At 33.6% G+C, this 23,238-nt stretch overlaps 2 protein-coding genes across 3 annotated transcripts; one reads left to right on the top strand and one right to left on the bottom strand.

Moving 5' to 3' along the window:
• Nucleotides 1–5,447: 5,447 nt before the first annotated feature.
• Nucleotides 5,448–7,662, bottom strand: ABCG5 (ABC-2 type transporter family protein). The gene has a single exon (XM_018118593.2). It carries the CDS (start codon nt 7,481–7,483, stop codon nt 5,546–5,548), a length of 1,938 nt encoding a protein of 645 aa, XP_017974082.2. The 5' UTR covers nt 7,484–7,662; the 3' UTR covers nt 5,448–5,545.
• Nucleotides 7,663–13,863: 6,201 nt separating this feature from the next.
• HDA14 (histone deacetylase 14) lies at nt 13,864–22,746 on the top strand. 2 transcript variants are annotated; one of them, XM_007048364.3, is made up of 9 exons: nt 13,864–14,006; nt 14,583–14,758; nt 15,699–15,773; nt 16,706–16,807; nt 16,896–16,967; nt 18,165–18,221; nt 20,626–20,877; nt 21,165–21,346; nt 22,098–22,746. In XM_007048364.3, the coding sequence occupies exons 1-9, from the start codon at nt 13,970–13,972 to the stop codon at nt 22,396–22,398; spliced, it is 1,254 nt and encodes a 417-aa protein (XP_007048426.3). In that variant the 5' UTR covers nt 13,864–13,969; the 3' UTR covers nt 22,399–22,746. The 2 variants fall into 2 exon arrangements, with proteins under 2 accessions (XP_007048426.3, XP_088663022.1); XM_088806896.1 differs by lacking the exon at nt 18,165–18,221.
• Nucleotides 22,747–23,238: the final 492 nt, after the last annotated feature.

Here is a 23,238-nt window from a genome sequence, read left to right as displayed (position 1 = left end):
CAGAGCACGCATGTAAGCTGGCAATCAACATCTGCCCCTCCTGTTGCAGCAAAAAGGGTAACTAAGTAGAATCCTATTTGTCTGAAATTCATAGACCACGTGTGCTCTAATACCATTTATATTATGTTATATTAATGATATGTTATGATAAATACGTAATCTTAATTAATTAATAATATTATTTTTGATTGAGTAATGAATCAATAGACATTTTAGCATGAGATAACATTAAATGTGATTACATTTGAACATTTGATTTATTAAATAAAATCCATATCTTCTTCTCTCTATTCTAAAAAAATTATTACGTGACTCATTAAAATTAATTTATTCAAATAAAAATAGACTTCTTAGTGCAAAAAGCTTATTAGTAATTTAATGGTGTGTCTTTTTGCAATTTGAAAGTAGTTTTTTGGGATTAAGGGGGTGCTTTCTTCTAACAATCGGTTTTCAATTTATGTTGTGTCATACTCATCATTGGATTCATGCTTTTGGAGCTCTGAATCGTTTTCTTTTTTTTTTTTATTTCTTTTATTTTGAAATTTGTATTACATCTTTGGCTTCTTTGCTATATTTTAGGGTCAAATTCTTTTGTAAACTAGTGGCATCAGGTAGCGATATTATGGACCAAAGGAAAGTCTTTGCTCTTGACTCATATTTGCTGTGCCCCCGTGTGGAAAACGTTCATATTCAAAGTCAGAGAAATCTGAGTGCATACCTAATCTATAATTATTTGTTGCACTTAAAAAAATATCTTTTAGGGTGTATTTACTATTCTGTTCATGAAAAGTTTGAATCAAATTAAGTTTATCAGAGAGAAATCTTTAGACATATAAAGATAGATGAATATTAATTAAAATATATTTTTTATACAATTATAATAGTTATGCCCATGTGTCATAGCTCTCACTTCATTAAAAGGTGAGATGACTTTTGAACTTACAAGTAATGTGGATTTACGACAAGTAATCAAAATTTACCTAACTTTTTAAAGATCTTTCATTCGAAGTTTAGAGTCGACATAGGTTTTAAGATGGATCTCTCTCCTTTATAAATGAAAGAGCCACTACAACGAGCGTTTTGTATAATTGTATATAATAAAATATTATGAAAACTCATAACAATAAAAAATTGAGATGAATTTAAAATTTTTTTTATTAAGTTACAATAAAATAAAGAATATAAGTGATTAAGCGGGGATTGGTTTAATTTAATACATAGAATTAGAGAGGTAAGGGGCATTTAATGCTATTTTTTGTTTTTTGTGATGTCAATGGAAACGAAGGGTAGTCAAATATTGTGCCAGCTAATTCACGGAGAGTATGGCTCTTTCTCTTGTAGGTTGAACCAGACCCTCCCCTTTGAAGAAGGAAGAGGTGCCCACCTCAAAAAGCCAAAAAGTGGAAACAATAAATAGGTTGAGCTAGGCTATGATAGACCATCCTCACTACCTCAACAAGTTCAAAACTGGACTAACATTTGCAAGCCAAATCAAGTATATATGTTAAAGAAGATAACAACTCAAAAGGAAATTTTGATTAGATCACTAGCAATACTTGCATATCTTTAAATTTTCGTTATATTTATTAGTATTATTTTTGGTTATCCCAACTATATATCCTACGTAATTTGACAATAATTTATTGGTCCAACTTGAATTATCTCCTTTATAGATTCATTAGTATATCCATGAAACGATAGCCTCATCTTGGAACTACGCAATAAACTATTAGGTTTGATAAATAGTTGGTCCAATAACAGTGGATCGCATTAATTTGAACAATTCAATTTTTTTTATTATAAAAGAATTCATCGACAGCAAAATTTTAAATTTCATAAATAAATTTATATAATTAATGTATATTTATTTTCAAATTTCAATTGAATCCAAGTTGTATTCAAGGGTTTAAAAATTATCGGTTAAATTTTGTTTATAGATATTACCTTTTAGTTAAATTTTATATTAAAGTTGTTAATATTTTAATTGAAAATTTTGTTGATTTTTTTTATTTTGGTCAAAATACTTCAGTAATTCCTACGAAGTTGTATTAAAAGGTTTGGAAATTATTGGCTCAATTTTGTTTATAAATATTACCTTTTAGTTAAGTTTTATATTAATGTTATTAATATGCTAATTGAAAATCTTATTGATTTTTACATTTTGGTCAAAATACTTCGGCAACCTCATCTAAGCACAACAAGTTCTTTACCACTTGCTCTAGGCTCTTGTCTTTGATTATATATTGTTTTTGTTTCTTTTTTTCTTTTTTTTCCTCTTTCTTTTTCTTATTTTCTCTTTCTCCTTTCACCTTTTCCCTCAAGGACTAGTTGCAAGTCATCGAATATCGTCGTCGGTTGTCGGTCAATAGTCACTGGTCAAGGTCATGGCATGGCATGTCCGGTGATCGTCGATCGACATCCAATGATCGACGACCGGCGGCTAACGACGTTTCGATCCTTAAGGAAGAAGGGGAAAGGAGAGAAAGAAAAAAAGAAAAAAGAAAATAAAGGGAAGAAAATAAACAAAAGCAATATGTAAATAAAAGTAGGTGGTAAGAAGTTCGTTGTTTTTGCATGAAGTTTTGGGTTCGAAACTCTACAAATACATAATATTTTTAGAGAAAATAAAGAAGAGATACGTATCACTTTCTTATCATGCAACGTGTCACCCTATGAACAGACCATGTGACACGACATGGATGGGTGTTAAAAGAGAGTATGACACGTGGTGCCTTCCTTGACATACCATGTGGCATATTTACATCAATATGTTAGTACCATGTGACACTGTCCTATTAACATGCCAAAATAAACATTTTCAATTCATCTCACATGTCACATCAATAAGTAGTGTCATATTAGTGTCATGTCAACAATAATATCAGCTTTGTGAAAGATAATTTCGGAAGAAAAATGTTAAAGAGATTAAATTGAAATAATATCTAAAATTAAAAGATTAAATTATTATGATTTTTAGAAGAGGGATTAAAATGAAGAAAATGCATTAATACAGGGACTGTTAAGATATTTTGACCTTTACATTTTAGTTATATATTTTATTAATTTTTTTATCTAAAGATTAACCAATTAATTCTTTTCCAAATAATCCATATAAAACTTTCTCTAATAAAACTAATAAATAAAATTACCCCTCAAAAAAAAAAAAAAAAAACCCGCAACGGGCAATTATTAGAAAACGCGGGAGGCAACGGTTATTTAAAATTTGTTGTAAAGAGCTACGGCAAACAATGGTAAAGTCAGAAAATCATAATTTCATTTGAACAAATGGTCATGAAGAGGCGCAGAAAACCACAAAAAAAAAAAAAACCCAACCCAACATCCTTTTTCTTTAGAATTAACTGAATGGCAAAACGTGGATTTGCTGAAACAAATTGCGGGTTATCTCTCTCTCTCTCTCTCATTGCCTGAATCCTCTGCTTCTGTTAATCTCTTGGATTACTCATACATCCAATCTAAGTTTGTTCTCGATATCAGCAAATTCCATTTTGCTTCAGAGACTTTTATCCTCAATTGGCTCATTGATGTCTATGGGAAATGTGGCTCCTCGATGTTATTTGATAATATGCCCCAGGAGTTTTTTTTTCTTTGAACTCGATCATAAATATGTAACTCAAATAGGGTTTCATTATGAAGGTATGTGGACTTTGGGTCGTTACCTGAGCATGATTGGTGCTCATGGAATTCATTAATGTCAGGGTTTGCTTTGCTCCGGAAGATAGATTCAAAAGAAGCTCTTTGTTATTTCCTGAGGATGCATAGAGAGGGTTTTCTGCTTAATAAATGCTCATTAGGTAGTGGTAATGCATTTGGGCGGAATTAAAGGACGTGAAAATGTGTGCTCAAAACCATGATTTGATATTGAAAACTGGATATTTGTTTGATGTTTATATGGGGTCTGCTCTTGACATGTAGGCAAAGTTGATGAGTGGGGAACATGGGACAGTAAAAGATCATTGCACACGATATTTTAATAGGTGAACGTGATGTTTATACTGGGTCTCCTGTATCAGCAGGGATCATGGTTTGGTATCGTGAAGATCATTATACTTGCATGGTTGATTTCCCTAATCGAGCTGGCTGCCCCAATGAAGCAAAGAATTTGATAAGAGGCAATATTTCTTGAAGCCTGATGCTGCTGTCTAGGGGATCTTGCTTGGTGCGTATAAAGTACATGGCAACATTATCTTAGGGAAGTATGTATCGGGAAGCTTTTACAACTTGATCTTGGTAAGTAGTAACTCTGAACTAATGTTCTTCTCACATTCATGTATCATGTATGCTCACCTTAAAAGATGGAGACTTGTTATTTTAGTAAGGAAGCTGACTAGAAAGCGAGGAGTTATCAAGCAACCTGGTTGTAGCTGGATTGATTAATTTCATGGTGAAAGGTATAACATATCCTTGGAAGAGGATATCTGTTTGATTCTCAAAACTCTTGCAAGATAACTGACGTGAGCTTAATATGCTACATACTGGTGATCAAGAAGCCTATGAGGAGCAGAGTGATCTGAATCATCCTTACACCAAACAATTTGCCATCTAGAGTTGTTGTTCGGTAATTGTTTTTTAGAAGTGATTTTGTTCTAAATGGTGACGCTGCAGCGTCACATGTTCTGAAATTCCTCAGATCTTGCTTTGTCTATCTCTCACACACACTATTAGATTCTTTTCTCATAATAGGAACAAGAGGAAAGAAACAGAAAGAATAAATATTTGTTCCAAGGTTCTCCACCTCTTGTGTGGGATAACCTTGATTCTAACTCGAGCCAATTATATCTTCGTGTGTTGAGTAACCATTGTCCTTTCTTGGTAGCATGTCCTTGAAATAACTTACTCTATTTGTTAAGGGTGTCAAATGGGTGGTTACCACTGTGTCATATACAGGCCTGGGTCAAGTTTTCCAGCCACTTTAATTTATACTCGAAAACCTGACCGGCCCAATGCCCAGGTGGGTACGTGGGAGCTGGTAGGAAGTTTTACCATCCCTAAGTCCCATTTGGCCATGCTGGCATTTTAGATGCCATGTCAGTTGACACCTGGCTACAAAAATCTTTTATTTTCTTTCAAAGGAACCCTATCAAAATACATTAAAATTAACTTTTTTTAAAAAATTGTGAAAATCAAATAAAAATATATAAAATGGGATGTAGAGAGCAATAATTTTTTGCACACATTGAACTGTTTTCTCTGGCAGAGATCAAATTCAAGAAGAGTTGTACATTGTGGCTTGAAAAAAAAATAAAACAAATAGACAATACTAAAACAAGCCTCGAAAACAAGAGAAGAGGAGGGGCAGGGGGGCTGAGGGGGGGGTGGGGGGGGGGGGTTGGGGGTGGTGAGGGAACATGTTAGAACAATTTGCAGGTGGCTATTACATTTCTTTATCTATAAATCTCTTACTAACATTATTATTATTTTTTTGTCCCTTTGGCTGCTATCTTATGTAATTCCAAAATCATGTGAACCATCTTGTTACCATACACGTGAGAGAGAGAGAGAGAGAGGGAGAGAAAGAGAGGATTCTTCAAGAAAGTGCTGCCCTGAGACTCCTCTGCGAGCATCTACATCTAAGAATGACATAAGATACGAACCTGTAAACCAAGATGAAGCACACCATTATGATCACATTCCTCCACCTGCTTTCTTCCCCATACCCTTCTTCTCTAAGCACTGCCTCTCCAGTCACCAAGCAACTTCCGAACATGTACTCCAAGCACTTGTCTGATTTTGAGAACTCGTTTATCAGAAACCCTTCGAAAGGATACTTAAACAGAGATATGTAATGCATGAAAACCCAAAACTTGGGAATCCCATGCTTTGATATGAAGTAGCCGGAGAACAGAAAGAAGGACCCCATCACGCCGGATATCACTGAATTCCCAACAATGAAATTAGGCACAAGAGCACTGAAACACACCACAACTGAATTTGCGGTATAGAGAATCAACCAAATCAACAGCAGGAAGTGCATGAATGCCATGAAACTTGGATTTAGTCCCACGAGCCAGTATAATGGAACTGAGAATAAAATTGCTAGGATGAGTAGGAAGGGTAGATAAACAAGCCCGTTAGCGATGGCGTATGATGAAACTCTGTAACTTCCACATGAGGTTTCCTTCATTAGAATCTCCCTTTCTTGCAAAAAGATTGGCAGTGCTTCTGTGGTGCAAGAAAGCAAGAATGTCAATATAAATGCAAACAAACCCACTTTTTCCTGTGCTCCAGGAAGATCATCCTTGACATTATGAAAGATGGAGCCTAAAACAAGCCCGGATATCAGCATTTGAATTGTCCTGCATGCAAACAGCTCCTTGGTTCTGAAAATGTTTTTCGAGAACCTATGGGTGAGAACTATGGTTTCCTGCAACCTTGAATTGGCAAAATCTCTTGGGAAGTCAATCCCAACATTGACAATATCTTCGTCGACAACCTTGGATTGCTGAAATAGCTGTTGAAGGGTAAACTTGCCACTTCCGCTCTCAACTTCTTCGCCTTTCCTTTGGAGTGATGGAGCAGAAAGCATCTGTGCTTGCACTTCTTGCTGTCTCTTTCGCTGTTGTTGAATAGCTTCAATAGACTCGATGGCAAATTCAATCATATTAACATGACGAGGAAGCTGCAATCCAATTTCCCTCAAATTTGCACCAAGCTGATCCAGCGTACCTTGATGCAAAACTGAGCCATTAGCCATCATAAGTACAGAACTGAATAACTTCACAATGCGAAAACCGGGCTGGTGAATGCTTAAAATTATTGTTCTTCCCCTGGTTTCGGCCATGACCTTGAGCTTGTCAATAATTTGGAGTGCAGATGTGCTATCAAGACCCGAAGTTGGTTCATCAAGAATTAGCACTTTCGGGTCATGAATCACATCAACACCAATAGAAACCCGGCGCCTTTCTCCACCAGATATCCCTCGGACCCTATCATCGCCAACTCGAGTCATGGCTACGTGGCCCAATCCAAGTTCCTGGATCAAGGACTTCACCCTGGCGCTCATCTGAGCTTGAGGAAGCCTTAAACGTAACTTGGCACTAAACATGAGGGTTTCTTCAACTGTAAGGAGGGGAAAGAGGTTGTCCTTCTGGGTGACATAGCCAGAGATTTTCTTGAACTGAGCCTTATCAACGGGGCTTTGGTTGACGAGAATGGAACCACTTTGTGGGGTGAGCTTCCCAGCAAGGATCTCAAGTAGGGAAGATTTTCCTGCTCCACTTGGACCAACGATGGCGAGGATTTCCCATGGTTTTGCTTTGCAGTTTACATCCTTTAAGACGTGTCGGATTCCAGGGCATGCTTCTTCAAACTTCGATGATGGCTGTTGTTGTAGTTCTTGATCAACTTCTTGCTGCTTTACTTGCTGCTGGTTTTTGTTGAAGATTTTAAAAGGGTTTTCTCCCTTTTGTCTATAGATCCTGTAGTTGATACCAACCACCTCAATCTCACAACCTTGTTTCTTCATTGAAGAAAGCTCTCAGATTCTTTTTTTTTTTTTTTTGCTCTCTCTCTCTCTCCCTCTCTCTCTCAAGTTTACTCCCCCACCTTCTCTCAGCTTCAACTTGTACTGAAAATAAGTACCAGAAAAATTCCAATTATTTAAATGTAAAATGCTTCTATTTTATTCCAAGGTTTTGGCCTCAACTTATGAGTGAAACTAGGTGTGTGGAGCAAATGGTTTAACTCAAACATGCTGCAATGAAGTTTGTTCTTGAATTGTTTACGTCGTTTCACGTGCAAATGTTCTACCTAGATAAGCTATTACTCTCTGTTATCTGTCATGAAAAATTTGTATACCTCACGGGGTATACATTTTAAGTACATTTTGAGATTTAAATTCTAATGAATCAAACATAGTCATGGTAATACAAGAAAATTTCATTAACATAATCATTAGTCTTAGATATAAATGTATCTTGTTTTCGAGTATACACATACCTGAGAATTATGGGAATTAAGAAAGCAAATTGCAAAGGCTGATACGTACGTATCACTAGCAATTCGGGAAGGCACCTGCATGTAGGACCCTGGGAAATTAGACAAAAAAATGAAAACAATGGTCCCCATCGACTCTCTAACTTGTGGCTGTAATCAAATTAAACCACAGTGGTTGAAAACGAAAGGAATTCCTTTCCAATTATATATATATATGCCTCAAATTCTCCAGATTAAGATCAAATCAGTAACATCTTTGTTTATCCAAAGCTATCTTAAAAGTCAATGAGCAGTGCTTTATTAGCTGATAAACAGAATGAAGATGTTTGCAAGAATTCAATCATGATGCATGGCGTGGGTTGAATAAAAGCATATACCACCTAATTTCTTTGCATCTGTTTACATGCATGGCGTGGTTAGATCCTTTGAGCTCCATCTTTTTCTGTGATAAACCTCATTCTTACAGAGATGGAAACGAGATTTTTCACCTTTGGCTATTAAAAGCATGGGGTTTGGTAACGAGTTTCCTTAATAGTTGACAGACCATTCAGTGATTCTCAAACTATAAATTAAGATGAAGATATATTATTCTCAATAATAATGTTAACTAAGTGGCATTAGGATAATCATTAACAATATATATCCCTTTGATAATTCTGAGCCGAAATTCAGTGTTCAGTTCTTACCATTGAAAAACATTATAATACTTGCAATGATATGAAAGGACGAAACATGCATGATGTGAATATATAGGATGAATCTTTTTTGTGGATGAGAAGCAAGAGAAAAAGATCTTTCGTTTTTTGCTGGCCTCAAATTTCCTGGTGAGTTTTCATAGGAAAAGCCAACTTGTCTTGTACCCTTTTTTTTTATTTCTTTTAAGTAATATTTGTTAATTTTTGGTTTCGTAAAGGAAAAACCCAAAAATATAAGAATCAATGTTAAATAGAATAAACGAGAGCTTGAGATGGCACCCGTGAACTGGCTTTTATCTCTCTGGCGGGTCAATCAGGATGGACCCCACTTTCTCCCACCTCATTTTCAATCCACTTTGCTTTATTACACAGACTTCCGCCCGTGAACCCGTCCCCTAACCTTTTTCATGTGGACGTGGGTACCCAAAAAAATCATGGCCCAAGGAGACAGAGAGGAATAAAAAATTATTCCATCAATTAAATTACCAAACAGTCAGTTAATTTCCCTCCATGCTATTCCACAATCAATCAATGATTATTCCTTCAACCAAACTTCTCTTTTAGTACCTCATAAAATCAGTCCTTTTTGCTATATTTTCCCATCTATTTTACAAATATTTTAAATTACATAACTAATTATCTCAAAAACTTAAACTGATTTAAAAGAGTAGAAACAAAAAATTAAGTTGGATGATTTTCAAAATTTAATTAAATTGACAAGAACAAGTCCAATTACTTAGTTTAAGATCGAAAATAACATTAATATTTTTGGTAAAAGAAATAAAGTACTCCTTAATTCCCTTGTTAGTATACAAACCAAAGCATGCATACAGCAAGAGCAATGTGATTCCTGTTTTTTCCCACTCTTTTTTTCCTTTTTTTTTTTTTTTTTTTTTTGTGTTGTTGCTTTGCCTTTCATATGAGGAACAAAATCATTTGGGTTTTGAAGTAGTGATCATAGCTGCTGGCACAGGCTATATAATTCAGTACCACACAGACCTTAGCACCTGAATGTTTCATACCAGACACCTTATTGTGGCTGTAAAAATATTTCCTTCATCAATCATCAGATACATAATACTTGTCTTCTTTATCTCTAAACACTCAACTTACATGATGCTTCATTGCAATACATAAATATAAACCGTACAAAGAAGCATTGCTTGGAATGGAGGTAAGTGCAATTCTACACTAGAAAACAAACCATTTGCATAGTTTATGATTAAAGTTCTAATTTTTTTTAAAAAAAAAAAGTTGCAGAAAATGGTATAGTTAAGTAAAACAGGTCGGTTGATGCTTCTGAATGGCCATTTGGTTGCTTGGTGGGTAGGTTGTCAACAATCTGGAAGAAAACAATAGTAAGAAAAAATTTTCAGTATTATTTTTTGTCAGGTAATCAAACTGTCTTTATTAGCAGATGATGAGCTAAAACAGGTGTTTAGGTAAGACCACCAGCCTGCTATAAGTCTAAGTTAAATTAGTAGCCTTATTTTAATCAAGGTTTAACCTTCTTGATTGTACCAAATTTGGACAATCAAGTATGACTGCATCTTTTTCCAGTATAATCAAGACAGAAAAACGTATGTATGAGTCAAAGGCAATCAAGAGCCAAGAGCAATTCAATATCAGAATAATAATAAAAAAATTGAAAAAATTTATAGTTGCAATTGATACGTAAGAATAAGATAACTTGTCTTTGTCCGCTATTATTATTCCATGATATATAGAAAAAGGAAAAATGATGATTTCTTTCATTTTTTTTTTAAAATACATTCAGTAGTTAGAGCATCAATTATATGGTCAACAACTGGTTTGTGTACAGCTTAAATCCTGAATGCATTCTCATGGTTAAATCTTGAGCTGTCTTGAATATTGTTGTTGAAACAATGGAGTTTTATCGAGGGATTGTTCTTCAGTACATGAGGAATTAATTGTTGGGTTTTCAGCTACACAAGAGATAATTATTTGTTTGAAAGTTCTTACCATTGATATAATTACCCTTTTGAAACAAGCTTTACACCATTGATGAGAGGTTTTGAGCTTTGCTGAAGTTGACTATGACTAAGCATATATAACTAAATATGTATGATCACATATCCACCATAGCAGACACTGGATGAGGATGGAAATATAAGGCTGGTTATATAAAAACAATTAATCCATGTATAGACTGATCTGTAACAGATTCAAGCTAGTGGGAAAATATCTCCTAGTCCTGGAGCCCTACCCCATTCGCAGAACCTCATCCTTTCATCATAATAAAACAGAAAAAGAGAGTGCTACTTGACTTTGAGGATTCATTCTTTGCTGTCTTCTTTGCTGTCTTCACTGAGTTGTAGCTCTGAGCTATTGTCCTCAAAACTTGTAACAGAGATATTTAAGCATAAAAAACCAAGTCCCATTCTCTCTCTCTCTCTCTCTCACACACACACACACACACCAATTCATGAAAAGAAGAAAACAACTTGATTCAACTTATTATCCATATAAAACAAATTAAAAAACCCACCATTTTTTTCCTTGGTGTTGCTTTGATTTCTTGCATCACAACAAGATCAGTACACCTTAAATGTACTGTCATATGCCAAATGTAAGCTGCTACAATTCACGAGATCAAACTTGACTAATAATAAAAACAAATCAAGTTCATTAGATAGAGACTGAGAGAGCTGCAGGGGTCCCTGCAACAACAAAAAAAAAAAAAAAATCCTGTGATCCCTTTAACAATTTCTCTTTGTTTGTCTATCCGAAAACTTCTATTTTTGGGTTGAAAATCCAAGTCTGGTTAGTTATCTCATCCGTGGTACTGATATATAATATAATAAATGAACAAAAATCCAAATGGTAACTCAGCATAAACATGCAATGCTACCGCTTTCAGAAATGGGTACATGACTTTAACTTCAGCTAAGCAAAAAAAATAAAATAAAACACACAAGTTGGAGAAGTGAATATTAATAATGCCTTGGTAAATTTTGCTTAGCTATATATATATATATATCGTCAAAGGCAATAATATAGCTTAGATAAATTTTGCTTTCAGTGCCTGTCCCATGCATCTATTTTTAATTTGAATTTGCACACTTAGTATCTATATTTAAAGGGTTCAAAATATCTATTTAATGTATGCCAAAGTAGTGTGATGTATGCAACATTAAAAATTTGGAATAGAAAATGAGGGGAAAAAAATTAGTTATTTGTTTTCTGTTGGAAAATTACGGAATTGTCTCTAAAAAATTGCCCAAGACCTTATTCAATCAATAGAATAAAGAAAGAAAGAAATCAAGCACACCCACTCTCTTAAGTTTTATTACGTGGTTCGATCTTTTTATGACCTACGTCCATTGGCACAGCAACAGAGAAAAATTCACTAAAAGAAAAATCAAGAAATTACAAGAACAGTCTCAAACTCATAACCCTTATCCCACGTACACCTAAATCACTCTCTCTAAATCTATGTGATGTTTATTCTTTAACACATAGGGTCTTTTTATAGTGTCAAATATAATAACCTTATCCTAATATAATTAGAAATCTTATCCTAATAGAATTAAAAATTATTATTCTAGTCTAACTAGATTTAAAGATTATTTTATAAGGTATAATAATTTAATTAAAATTAAACAATCCTAATTAAATCACAATTCAAGACTATCATAACATTTTCTTTTTCAATTTATAAAACGTTAAAACTTGATGCTTGTCCCAAAATGGCGTACTTGTCCGGTTTGGAGACGGGATAATTCGGCCCATGTTCTACCCAATTTCTTTATAAAGGGCTTCGTGATATAACTCGTCACCTTTGTCTAACATTTAAAGAAATTATAATTTTTTTTAATTATATTTAATCAAATTTTTATATTTATATTTTAAATTAAATAAAGATTCATAATTAATGACTGATTAATTATTATTTATTAAAATATCATTTTTTGTAAAAAAAAATTCAAATCTTCCTTTCTTAAGTGATGCCTCATTCTATGCCCTTTCTCTCACAACGTGCTACGTGTCGATTTTTTCAATTACTAATTAATACATATTTAGTTTTAATCTTTTATCTCTTATTTTCTTTTTCTTTCTCTACAAGCAAAGACTTAATAAATGGTGACCTTCTGCTTGTTTGTTCTAGCAAGGAAAACATGAATTTGTCTTTTTCTATCCTCATCCATGCAAGGTAAGATTTTCTTTTACTGTGAAAAAAACCAAAAAAAAAAAAACCTCAAATTCTGCTCTCATTTTTACAAGGAAAACAAAGAAGGGGCAAAACTCAAATTTTGCTCTCAGTGTAACAAATAAAGGGATTAAAGATATTGATTTGAAATATGAAAAATATTATATAATTATGTTAACATGCTACACTTGTATGCCATGTCATTATTTATTATAATATGTTAATTATTACGTCAATATCATGTGACATAAAATGATAAGTAGTATTTTGACTAATAACTGTTAATCAATCATTAATCACAAGAGTTTATTTGATTTAAAACAAAATATAAAATATGATTAAATGCAATCAAATAATAAAGGCTTGTATGAATATTTTTAAATAATTAAAAGATTTTTTAAAGTATTTTATAATAAAAAATTGTATCTATCTTTTTTATATTATATATAATATAAAGTATGCAAAAAATTTTGTTTTGATTCCGCTAATTGCTATGAGTGGCTTGGAAAGTTTTGATACTAGAAGAAAAATTATAATAAAAATGGAGAGATTTGTGTTAATTGAAAGCCTAAATTGGATTTTTTTAAAATATAAAATTATTATGTCATGTATGGACGTTAAAGCTTTTTAAATTCACAATTAAATTTAAAAGAATTGTTATATAATTAAAATTGATTGAAAATTTATTATTTTCTTTATTATTCTTTGCCTTTTTTAATTCTTATTACTTATCACATAATTAGAATTTCTTTAATCTCTTTGTTGTCTTTATTTGATTTGTTGGAATGTAAAAGAATCTAATTTAAATTTATTTATATTAAAATTTAATTTTTTTAAAAATTAGTACTCCACAACCTTTTAATTTAAAAAAAAAAGAAAAGTGGTTAAAAAAGTTTTTATTAAAAAGTGAAAAATACCACAAAAATATAAAAATGAAGGCAATTTAATTTAATTTTTTAATTTTTAGAATGTCTAAAAAAATAGATCAATTATAATTTTCTCACCAAAAAATCATTCCAATTTCCATCAAAATTTTCCTTTTTTTTTGTTATAAAAATAACCATTAATAAAAAAAATTGTCAGCCACCAAGACCTCCAACGGATATATCATAGTTGGAAGTTGAAACTGTGCGCCACTCACAGTCATCCAATGGAGCTTCAGACCTTTCGCTCTATATCCTTTGCAGGTACCCACCTCCCTCTTTTGTCTTCCTGTTAACATGAACTCATTGCTTTGCTTTAAATTCTTTTTCAGAATTGATAGGGAAGCCATGGATTCTTGTGTCTTTACAGTCTCAGTATAGAAAGGCCCAACAGGGAATTTTGGGTATTATATGTTATGGCTTTTTCATTGAAACAGGAGACAGTTAAAGTTATTTTCTTATATTTTTTTATGGATCTATGGGGATTTGAACTGTTTTTTCTTCATTCTGTTTTATTTTATATTGTTGGGAGAAAGCCTCAAGGCCCTCAATGTTAATTTAGCTATCTATGGTTTTGGGTTGGAAAACATTATGACGACAACAAGGCTTGTTGGACCTTGGAATGGAAAATTAGAAGGAAGACAATTAAAAAAATAGAAAAATAAATAAAATTTTGTTCTAACCAAATTCCGACCAGAGTGTTGATGTTACTACGGCTGTGTAGTTCTAATTATCAAAACCAACTTTGGTTATTGTAGAACATGTGATGTTTTTGGTGCGAAATCATGTGCTCAAGTGGAATAATCATAACAGATTTAGTCTAAATACCAACGCTTTCAGGGCATGGACGTTTTTGGAAGCATTCGATATCAGGAAGGAAATGCTTCTCAAAAAATATCAAAACTTTAGTTTCTTGTTCATATAGCACAGAGGAGAACGATACTTTGCCATCCGTAAAACAGCTGTGTAATGCGAAAGTGATTTATGCTGTGGCTCCAGCCCTGGGTCATAACAAGGTATATTTATTCAAGCTGTTGGCTTTCCTCCTGATAAGCGAGTTTAGTGTTATAAATTTCTTAGGTAAATAGTTTATAGCATGCTTTCTGGTTCTCTAAGGTTTTTATATTTGGGGATAACTTGATGTTGGTCAAGGTTTTTTTTTTTTCTTTCTTTCTTTTGGTATAGAGATCTTGGTTTAGGTTTAGGACACAAGTTTCTATGCATTTCATGTTTGAACTTCAGCTTTTCTACCTAATTAAAGAGGTCCTAAATCAAGTTCATCGTCCAAATGTTTGACATATGGCTTGAGCTATTGTAAATCAGCTGGAGCTCTTTTGATGTATTTCTCCAATTTTATATAATTTTTCTTTTCTCTGTCTTTATAAAAAAAAAATCACTTAGATTCCCATTTTAATGGCAACTCTAAATGATTTAAACTGGTTATGAGGTTTTCTTTATGTTTGAGGGCATTCTTCTTCATTTACCTGTTTCCAAGCTCGTCCTTTTTTTCTTCTATTTTGGACATTTTAGTAGAAAGCCTTGTGGTAGGTTTACATTTCTCATGCAAGAAAATAATTTTAAAATATGATAGGATATTCCCATTCTGCTAATTTATTTACTCTTCTCATGTAATTTAAAATATGATGTAACTATGTTCTGCTGTCTTTGCATTTTTCTCAAAATGTGGGCTGGTTGTAGTTTTGGAGGCAAGTAGTATATAATCTTTCAAGTAGGTTAAACTTAGAATGGTTGAAAAATAGTCTTCTGTGGAATGTGATTGTTTCAGTCAAGCTCTCCATTCTTGAGCAAGCAAAGTTTTTGTTTTTGATTATGCTGTTTATCTTCCATTAAAATTTAAGATAGTGAATTTATTTGATCCTCCATATATGTAATCGGTTAAACATAATGAATTGTTCTGAGATTTTCATTTTTATTGTGGTTTTCTTGCTGCTATAGGAGTCACATCCTGAATCAAATGCTAGAGTTCCTGCAATTGTGACTGCTCTTGCAAAGATGGAGCTTACCTCAAAGGTACTGAACTGTATCATTTTATGTCACTGTTTTTTTCTGTGTCATTTGAGTTCAAATTCCTTGTTTATACATTTTTCACACTTGAACCTTTTACCCATTATCTTTGTCTTTGGAATTTGAATCTAGGAACAAATTACACACTGCTTGATTGATATTATGATAACCCTATGCTGTGATGGCATCCTTTGTTTTCTGTGCAGTTTAAAGAGCATTATAAGGTTGTATATGCATGAATATCAAAAAGTTTTGTCATTCCTTATGAAATAGGTTATAATACAATTTGCCACCATTGCCATGAAATCACCAGTTCTAACAGTCAAAGTGGTGTTCATTGCACATTGCACCAGGTGTTAAGGTTGGGTGTTAGAAAGAAAAGTATAATTTGTTAGTTTCTGGAAAACATTTTTCGCATTTTATTAAAGAGAATATCAATTATGAGACATTTTGTTTGAGCCTAGGACTGAATATATTTTTAAAATTGTTGTGTCTTTATGTTGCCTGATACAAATTTATTTTTTGTGGTAAGTACTTAAAGGACACAGATTTTGCTGGTGACAGAACTGCCCCTGTCAACAAAGTGTTATTTTTGTTGGTTGTCTACAGCTTTTTTGATCAATTGATATTTTCCTTTTCCTTTTCTTTATTGGAAATGAAAGGTAAAAAACAATGATTCACTGCATTAATGGCTGAAGCAAGGGTGCTCTCAGATCTTAGCCCCTCCATAAGAAAGACATTAATTTTTTCATTTCCTGGAAATGAACTGTGTATGAAAGAGGTGTGAATTTTTTTTTTTTAAAAGAAATTTTATAGTAGAGATGTGAAGTTTGTAGCAAATTTAACTGAATGCGATTGAGAGTAGAAAGCTCAACACAAGTCTGTAATGATATTATTTTGACAATTTCCTTTGTATTAATTTTTCTTTCATATGTCAGTTTCGTGGCTCAGACATACTTGAACTTCAAAATTTTAAGCTTGCTTCAGCTGATGACATTGCAAGTGTTCATGCAAAAGCTTATGTATCAGGCCTTGAAAAGGTGGCTTCTTAGTCATGTGCTTTACCTTTCCCTTTCCATTTATTATTTGAAAAGTAAAACTCCATATGTTACATGCTTCGACTTATAGGCTATGGATCGGGCTTCCGAGCAGGGTCTTATTGTAATTGATGGCTCTGGACCAACATATGCTACTCCCACGGTCAGTATATTGTGTTACATGTTCTTGTTTTTCTTTCCTAAGCTTGTGGAAACGTACAGGCAGTTAACAGAGATGCATTTAGGATTTCTATCTAGTGGATGGGGTGGCATCCTAACTTATGAAAAATATGTATGAACACATTATACAAAATGTTTCTTTGTCTTATTAGTAATCAAAACTTTTAGATGTTAGATAAACCATGGACAATAAAATCTACTTTCCTATATTGAAGCAAAACTCTGTGATTTTTCCACACAGATTCGCTACAAACATTGCAAGAGCTTTTTCTTATTTCACTAGCAATACTTCTAAATATGTCTTACTCAATGTATGCAACAAGACTTCCCCTTTTGTTAAACAAGCTTTGTCACATTCTTCACAAGAGAAAATGTTATCGTTGGATGAAATGTCAATTTCCCATATCAAAACAAACTTTAAAATAAATTTACCAATTGGTACATTATAGTTTTATGTATAGTCTTGACTAACTGTTTGCATAACTAATTTAAATCAACTAGCTAAGTTTGTGCTATTCTAAAGGAAAGGCCAACGTGTGAACACACAAATGAAGATGAACATATTTAATATATCATGTGCTTTTAACTGGGTGCATTAATTGTATTTCATACATCACAATTCTTTAAAAAATGCCTCTTCCATTTATAAGTGCAGAGAAAATAAAAAATCCCTTTAAATTTTTGTAACTATGTAAGCTCACTAACTATAACTTTACATCGTAATCTCTCATTTTTTTATAAAGAAAAAAAAATTGGTTAGTATCTGTATTCCTTACACCTTGTTAATACTTTAGAATACCTATATTGTTTTCTTTTTCCAATTCAGTGGGGACAGAAGTAAAAAATTTCTCAACATTTTCTGGTATTTTCTTGATAGTCTCAAACTGCTTTTAGGATCTCTGTGGGGCAGCTGTCACCTTTGCCTCCATTGTGGATCTGTCCCTAGCAGTCATACTCTTCTAAATGCGTAGTATATTGGATTCATAATAGCAGATGTAACAATCTCTATGTTTTGAAATATCATACGTTTTTTCACTTACAAGTGATTACAAGAGCTAAACATTAAGACTGTTTTGTATTAAGAAAATTGAACAAATAATTGATTGAAGGCATGTACTTTGCTCAAAAATGGGTTCAGGTTTTTAAATATATTTTGTTTATCTTCATTTTTATGATGCAGACGTTCTGTGAGTCACTTGTTGCAGCTGGAGCAGGACTCGCCTTAGTTGATTCAGTGGTGATGCCTCAACCTAGAACGTTAGTCACTCGAATGATAATCTATCATTTCTCTTATTAGCTGAGATAACTTCATCTTAACCTTTTAACTTTCAATTGTTACATTTCTAAAAGGTGAAAGCTTTATTCACCAGTGTTTGCTCTAAAGCAATCAAACGCATTTTTAAGGTAGGGAACCAAAAATAGCTAAAAGTGCATGAAATTGAGTGCTGAACCTCAAAGGCATGTAGCTGATTGTATGGGGAATATGCCTTTGTTCCTCAAATAGGTGAGGCATATGTCCATGAGTAATTTTTCTGTGAGCCTATGAATTACTGTCCATACTTCAACAAAAATATAGAAACAACATTTTGTAGACAGAGTATTGTCATGGTTCACTATCAAATTTAAGTTTGAATATCAGGGAAAGGCTTTCATGGTTATTGTAAAATTTTGGTTTGGGCTGGCGTTCATGCTGTTTTGGGTTGTGACACTGTTTTGGGCATAAAGCTAGCTATTTTTGGTTCTCACCAGCTCACATATCTGGTCAGTCCTATGTCCTGTTAAATCTTAGCTGTACAATTTTGGTGGCGTAGTTATTTTTGATATGAGACTCTGGAGTTATAGAGGAAAAGAGGATATATGAGTCGGCTGAGTTTAGAAGAAAACCAGAGCACGCACTTGGGATATTTGGGCTGGGTTGGGTCTTTTACTTTGGTCTTTTCTAAAGACCCAAATTTTAGTTTCCTAGAAATATCCGAATCAAATTACCTTGTTTAATTTATGAGAATATTAATTGTTTTATAATTTTAAAATAGCTTGACAAGCAAGCTACTCTTTTTTTACCTGAGTAATTAAATCTTCAAGCTCAATAACCTATCGAGGGTTTTGTTTTGCGCAAGAAAGTTTAGCTAATCTTTTGCTTTGATGGATGGGAATGCTGCTGCTGCCATGTTGCTAGGACTCATGTTTGAGCCTTCTGACTCCGTGCTAATGTGCTATCTCTTCAGCAAAGTCACTGGCAAGTCCATGCTGCATCTTGATCAAAACCTAATCAAGGATTTTGACTTGTATGGAGAGAAAGAACCTTGGGAAATATGGAATTTGTTTGGTGGGTGTAATCTTCAATACAGTGACGATCTCTACTTCTTCACTAAGTTAAAGAAGAAATCTCAGAACAGTTCAAGGATGAATGGCTCTGTTAGCATTGGTATGTGGATGGGTGAAGGTTCAGGCAAGCCAATAACATATTCTGGATTGTCAGCTGTACAGCCCCTAGGGTTCAAGAAAAGGTTGCGATGAGGGCAGAGTGTTGTAGCGAGTAGGTCAGTGGATCATGTATGAGTATAGTTTGGATACTAATTTGGTGCCTAAGAATGATTATGGTTACATGCTTTGTCGACTAAGAAAGAATCGTGAGGAGAAAAAAGCTGAGAAAAGAAGAAAGTTGATCACATGAGAGCCAGGGTTTATTATTTGCTAGAGATTCAAGGTGGGAGTTAGGGTTTAGTGATTGGCTAGGAATACAGGGTATATATGTAAAGGAATTAGGGTGATATCATGGCTGTTCAATTAATTATGGACAATAGCCATGAATCTTGAAATCTTGATGTAATGTTTCTAGATGAAATGAAATTTGGCTTATCAAAAAGATCCTAAAACACTACATAGTGCCTCGAGAGGGGCTAAAAGGGAGAGACTAAGTAGAATCTGTCTTGAAGGAAGAGAAAGAGAGAGTGGGACAGAGATTTAGCTTGCAAAATGCTTTGATCTATGGGTCAAATGTCATTGTATGGAAGGATGAGCCAATTGATGAGGCTCTGCAGCAGAGAGTAGAAGCCTTTTTGCTTGTTCTATTTACATAATACCAGGAGGCTCATTTTTTAAAGTTTATTTTTTTTTATACTGTCATTCTGGTACAAAGGTGTTTTGAAATTTTTTCTTTTCTTTCTTCTTATTTGTCATTCTCTTCATTTTGCCACTTCTCTAATGTAGTTGATGTTGGATCTAGTGGTTGTAGGGAGTTGCTAGTGGGCCAACCTTTTTGTAGGTTGCTTAACACATTAGGCTATTTTTTATGGCTCTAGGCCATTGTTTTACCTTCTTCAACGTAACTTACATGCCACTTAGTTATTTGATCAAATGTCCAAAATCAATCGATGAATAATTAATTTAAGATTTTATTGAAGGCAAACAGATTATAATGCAAATATTACTATTGTTTGTATTTAATTAATTCTAAGATATTAAAAATTAATACCTATAAAGCTAAAACCAAAATGCTTTGGGGCATGCGTTCCCTTACTCTTTGATATTTGAGAATGCTGCTCTATGCTCAAAAGATTAACACATACTTTCTTATTGTGAGATGGGCAAGTTACTGTTTCTGAGTAGCTAAAACCCAAACATAATTATGTCATATTCAGGTTGCAGCATCAAAAAACCAACTAGATCCACCAATGGGTTTTGCTTTGATAAGACCTCCAGGACATCATGCTATTCCAAATGGTCCTATGGGGTTCTGTGTTTTTGGAAATGTGGCTATTGCAGCTCGTCATGCTCAGCGTATTCATGGATTAAAGCGAGTATTTATTATTGATTTTGATGTTCACCATGGGAATGGAACAAATGATGCCTTCTTGGATGATCCAGATATATTCTTTCTTTCAACTCATCAAGTAAGCAATTTTTCTGGTCCATATCAACATTTTTTTGTGCCATAACTTTCTCTTCAGTTGCAAATGTGTATCTTGTTAGATGTCATTGTTATAGACTGTACAAACTATTTGTTGCTAATCCTGTTCTATTCTGTTCAAACCCTCAAGTGTTGGTGCTAGGAGGGATATGCTGAACTAACTTTTCACCTATGTCTTCTTCTGATTTTGGAGTGCATCTGTTAGAAGTTGAATGCAGATAATACTAGTAGCAAATAAATGAAATCCTAATTTAAACAATGTTGGTATAGGATGGAAGCTACCCTGGCACTGGAAGAATTGATGAGATAGGTCATGGAGCTGGTGAAGGAGCAACACTTAATCTACCTCTACCTGGAGGCTCAGGTGACACTGCCATGAGAACTGTTTTTGATGAAGTCATTGTGCCATGTGCTCAAAGGTTCAAGCCAGATATAATCCTCGTCTCTGCAGGGTAAGTTTTCCTCGTCCTTGAAGTTTAGTATATGCTCTAATACCATGACAGTTAAATTTTAAAGCTCTCTCTGGTTAGATAATGAATTCCAGAGAAGGGTAGTGAAATTATGGCTGTTAATGTGTTAGAGTTGTAATCATTTCATGTAGTACATGTATAACAAATAAATGAGTCGACATGAACATAATACAATTAATTAATCATGTCAAAGTCCTTAACATGAAATGACATGTTTATTATACAGGGTACACAACATTATACGGTTGACGCGTTTAAATACAATTAACCTGTTTAGACATGACACAGTTAATCTGTATAGACGCGATTAACTTATTTAAACACAAATAATAAGATGTTTTATGTATCTTAAATATTAATAATTCAATAAATGAATTTAAATAGGATAGATATGTTATATAGTGTGAATTAACTCGTTAATATGATTAATTAAACATTTATAAACGCATTATATATGGATTAGGCATGTCAAGCCGCATAAGACATGAATATTTTTGTGTCATAAACGGGTTAACACGATTATGACATGAACACAATCATACTAAACCCAAACTCTCTTAAATCCATGCCATGTTAGGGGGCTGTGTCCAGGTATCAGTTGGGCATGTGATAATTCTGTTCATATAATAATGGAATCAGGTGGGATGTAGATATAAATTAAACCTGGTTGTTTTAATATATTATAAAGAAGATTATACATCCTTTAGCAAGGGTTTGATTGATCTTTGTCCAGGTATGATGGTCACGTATTGGATCCACTAGCCAGTCTACAGTTTACAACAGGGACATACTACATGCTTGCGTCTAATATCAAACAACTTGCCAAAGAACTATGTGGTGGCCGCTGTGTATTTTTCCTTGAAGGAGGATACAACCTGGATTCACTTTCATATTCCGTGGCAGACTCATTCCGTGCATTTCTTGGGGAGCCAAGTTTGGCACCTGAGTTTGATAACCCTGCAATATTGTATGAAGAACCATCAACCAGGGTGAAGCAAGCGATTCAGAGAGTAAAGCACATACATTCGCTGTGATTGTGCAGATAACCGAAATCTTAAAGTCTATCTAAGCCGGCACTGTCCTATATATATTTATCTGTGATGAAAATGAAGTCGTGATATGCAATGGAGATTCTTCCATAATTAGTACCATAAGTTGATGTCCAGATGGTCGACGACCTGAATCATAAATTGATGTAAATGAGGTTAAATTTGTGAATACCATTGTACATAACTAGATGGTAAAGTTCTTCATATAGCTCAATGATAAGAATCTGCCTTACTGTTTATTGTCCTCTGAGCTGCTCAATGTGTAAGTGAGGTCTTTGAATATACTTTTTGATAGCTCAATGTGAAGCATTGCTCTCTCTGTGAGTTGCTCAACGCTTACTATAGCTGTGACTAGATTGCATGAGCAAACATGAACAACTACTTGCGGTTATTTGTAATCTCTTCAACGTGGAAAGGAATAGATTGTGTTATATGGATTGATTTAATACCTTTCCAAATTTCAACCGCTCTTGCATCTCCAACCATTTATTGCCTGATCGATTGTTGGTAAGGGCTAACGAGGAGTGAGATTCTTGTACTCTAGGCACTGAATTGCATTAGTGAAATGACTGATTAGCCACTTAGCCCACTACCAATCATTTCATCTTTAATAAAAAGATCTATTTCTATTTTAGATAGGAGATATTTAAACAAAGGTTTTTTGAGCAGAAATATATACATTATGCTATTAAATCAAATGTTCAAGTGGAAGAAGAATATATATATATACGTAAATGTCAGTAATTTGTTTTAGTTAACTATTTGAACATGCATGCTTGTTCTGTTTCATAATTCCAGTTTATTCTTGTTCAATCAAACAATCGA

The sequence above is a fragment of the Theobroma cacao genome, chromosome 1, assembly GCF_053813885.1.
Source record: "Theobroma cacao isolate CCN51 chromosome 1, ASM5381388v1, whole genome shotgun sequence".
Taxonomy (NCBI): Eukaryota; Viridiplantae; Streptophyta; class Magnoliopsida; order Malvales; family Malvaceae; genus Theobroma; species Theobroma cacao.
The sequence above is the reverse complement of the archived record's forward strand: the minus strand, read 5'-3'. Positions and strand labels throughout refer to the sequence as shown.

Bases quoted from the DNA above. Each gene is read 5' to 3' on its own strand.
- ABCG5 (XM_018118593.2), bottom strand. From the start codon at position 7,483: ATGAAGAAACAAGGTTGTGAGATTGAGGTGGTTGGTATCAACTACAGG.
- HDA14 (XM_007048364.3), top strand. From the start codon at position 13,970: ATGGAGCTTCAGACCTTTCGCTCTATATCCTTTGCAG. The intron at 14,007-14,582 runs GTACCCACCTCC...CAACGCTTTCAG, and splicing joins TCGCTCTATATCCTTTGCAG to GGCATGGACGTTTTTGGAAG. The intron at 14,759-15,698 runs GTATATTTATTC...TTGCTGCTATAG, and splicing joins CAGCCCTGGGTCATAACAAG to GAGTCACATCCTGAATCAAA.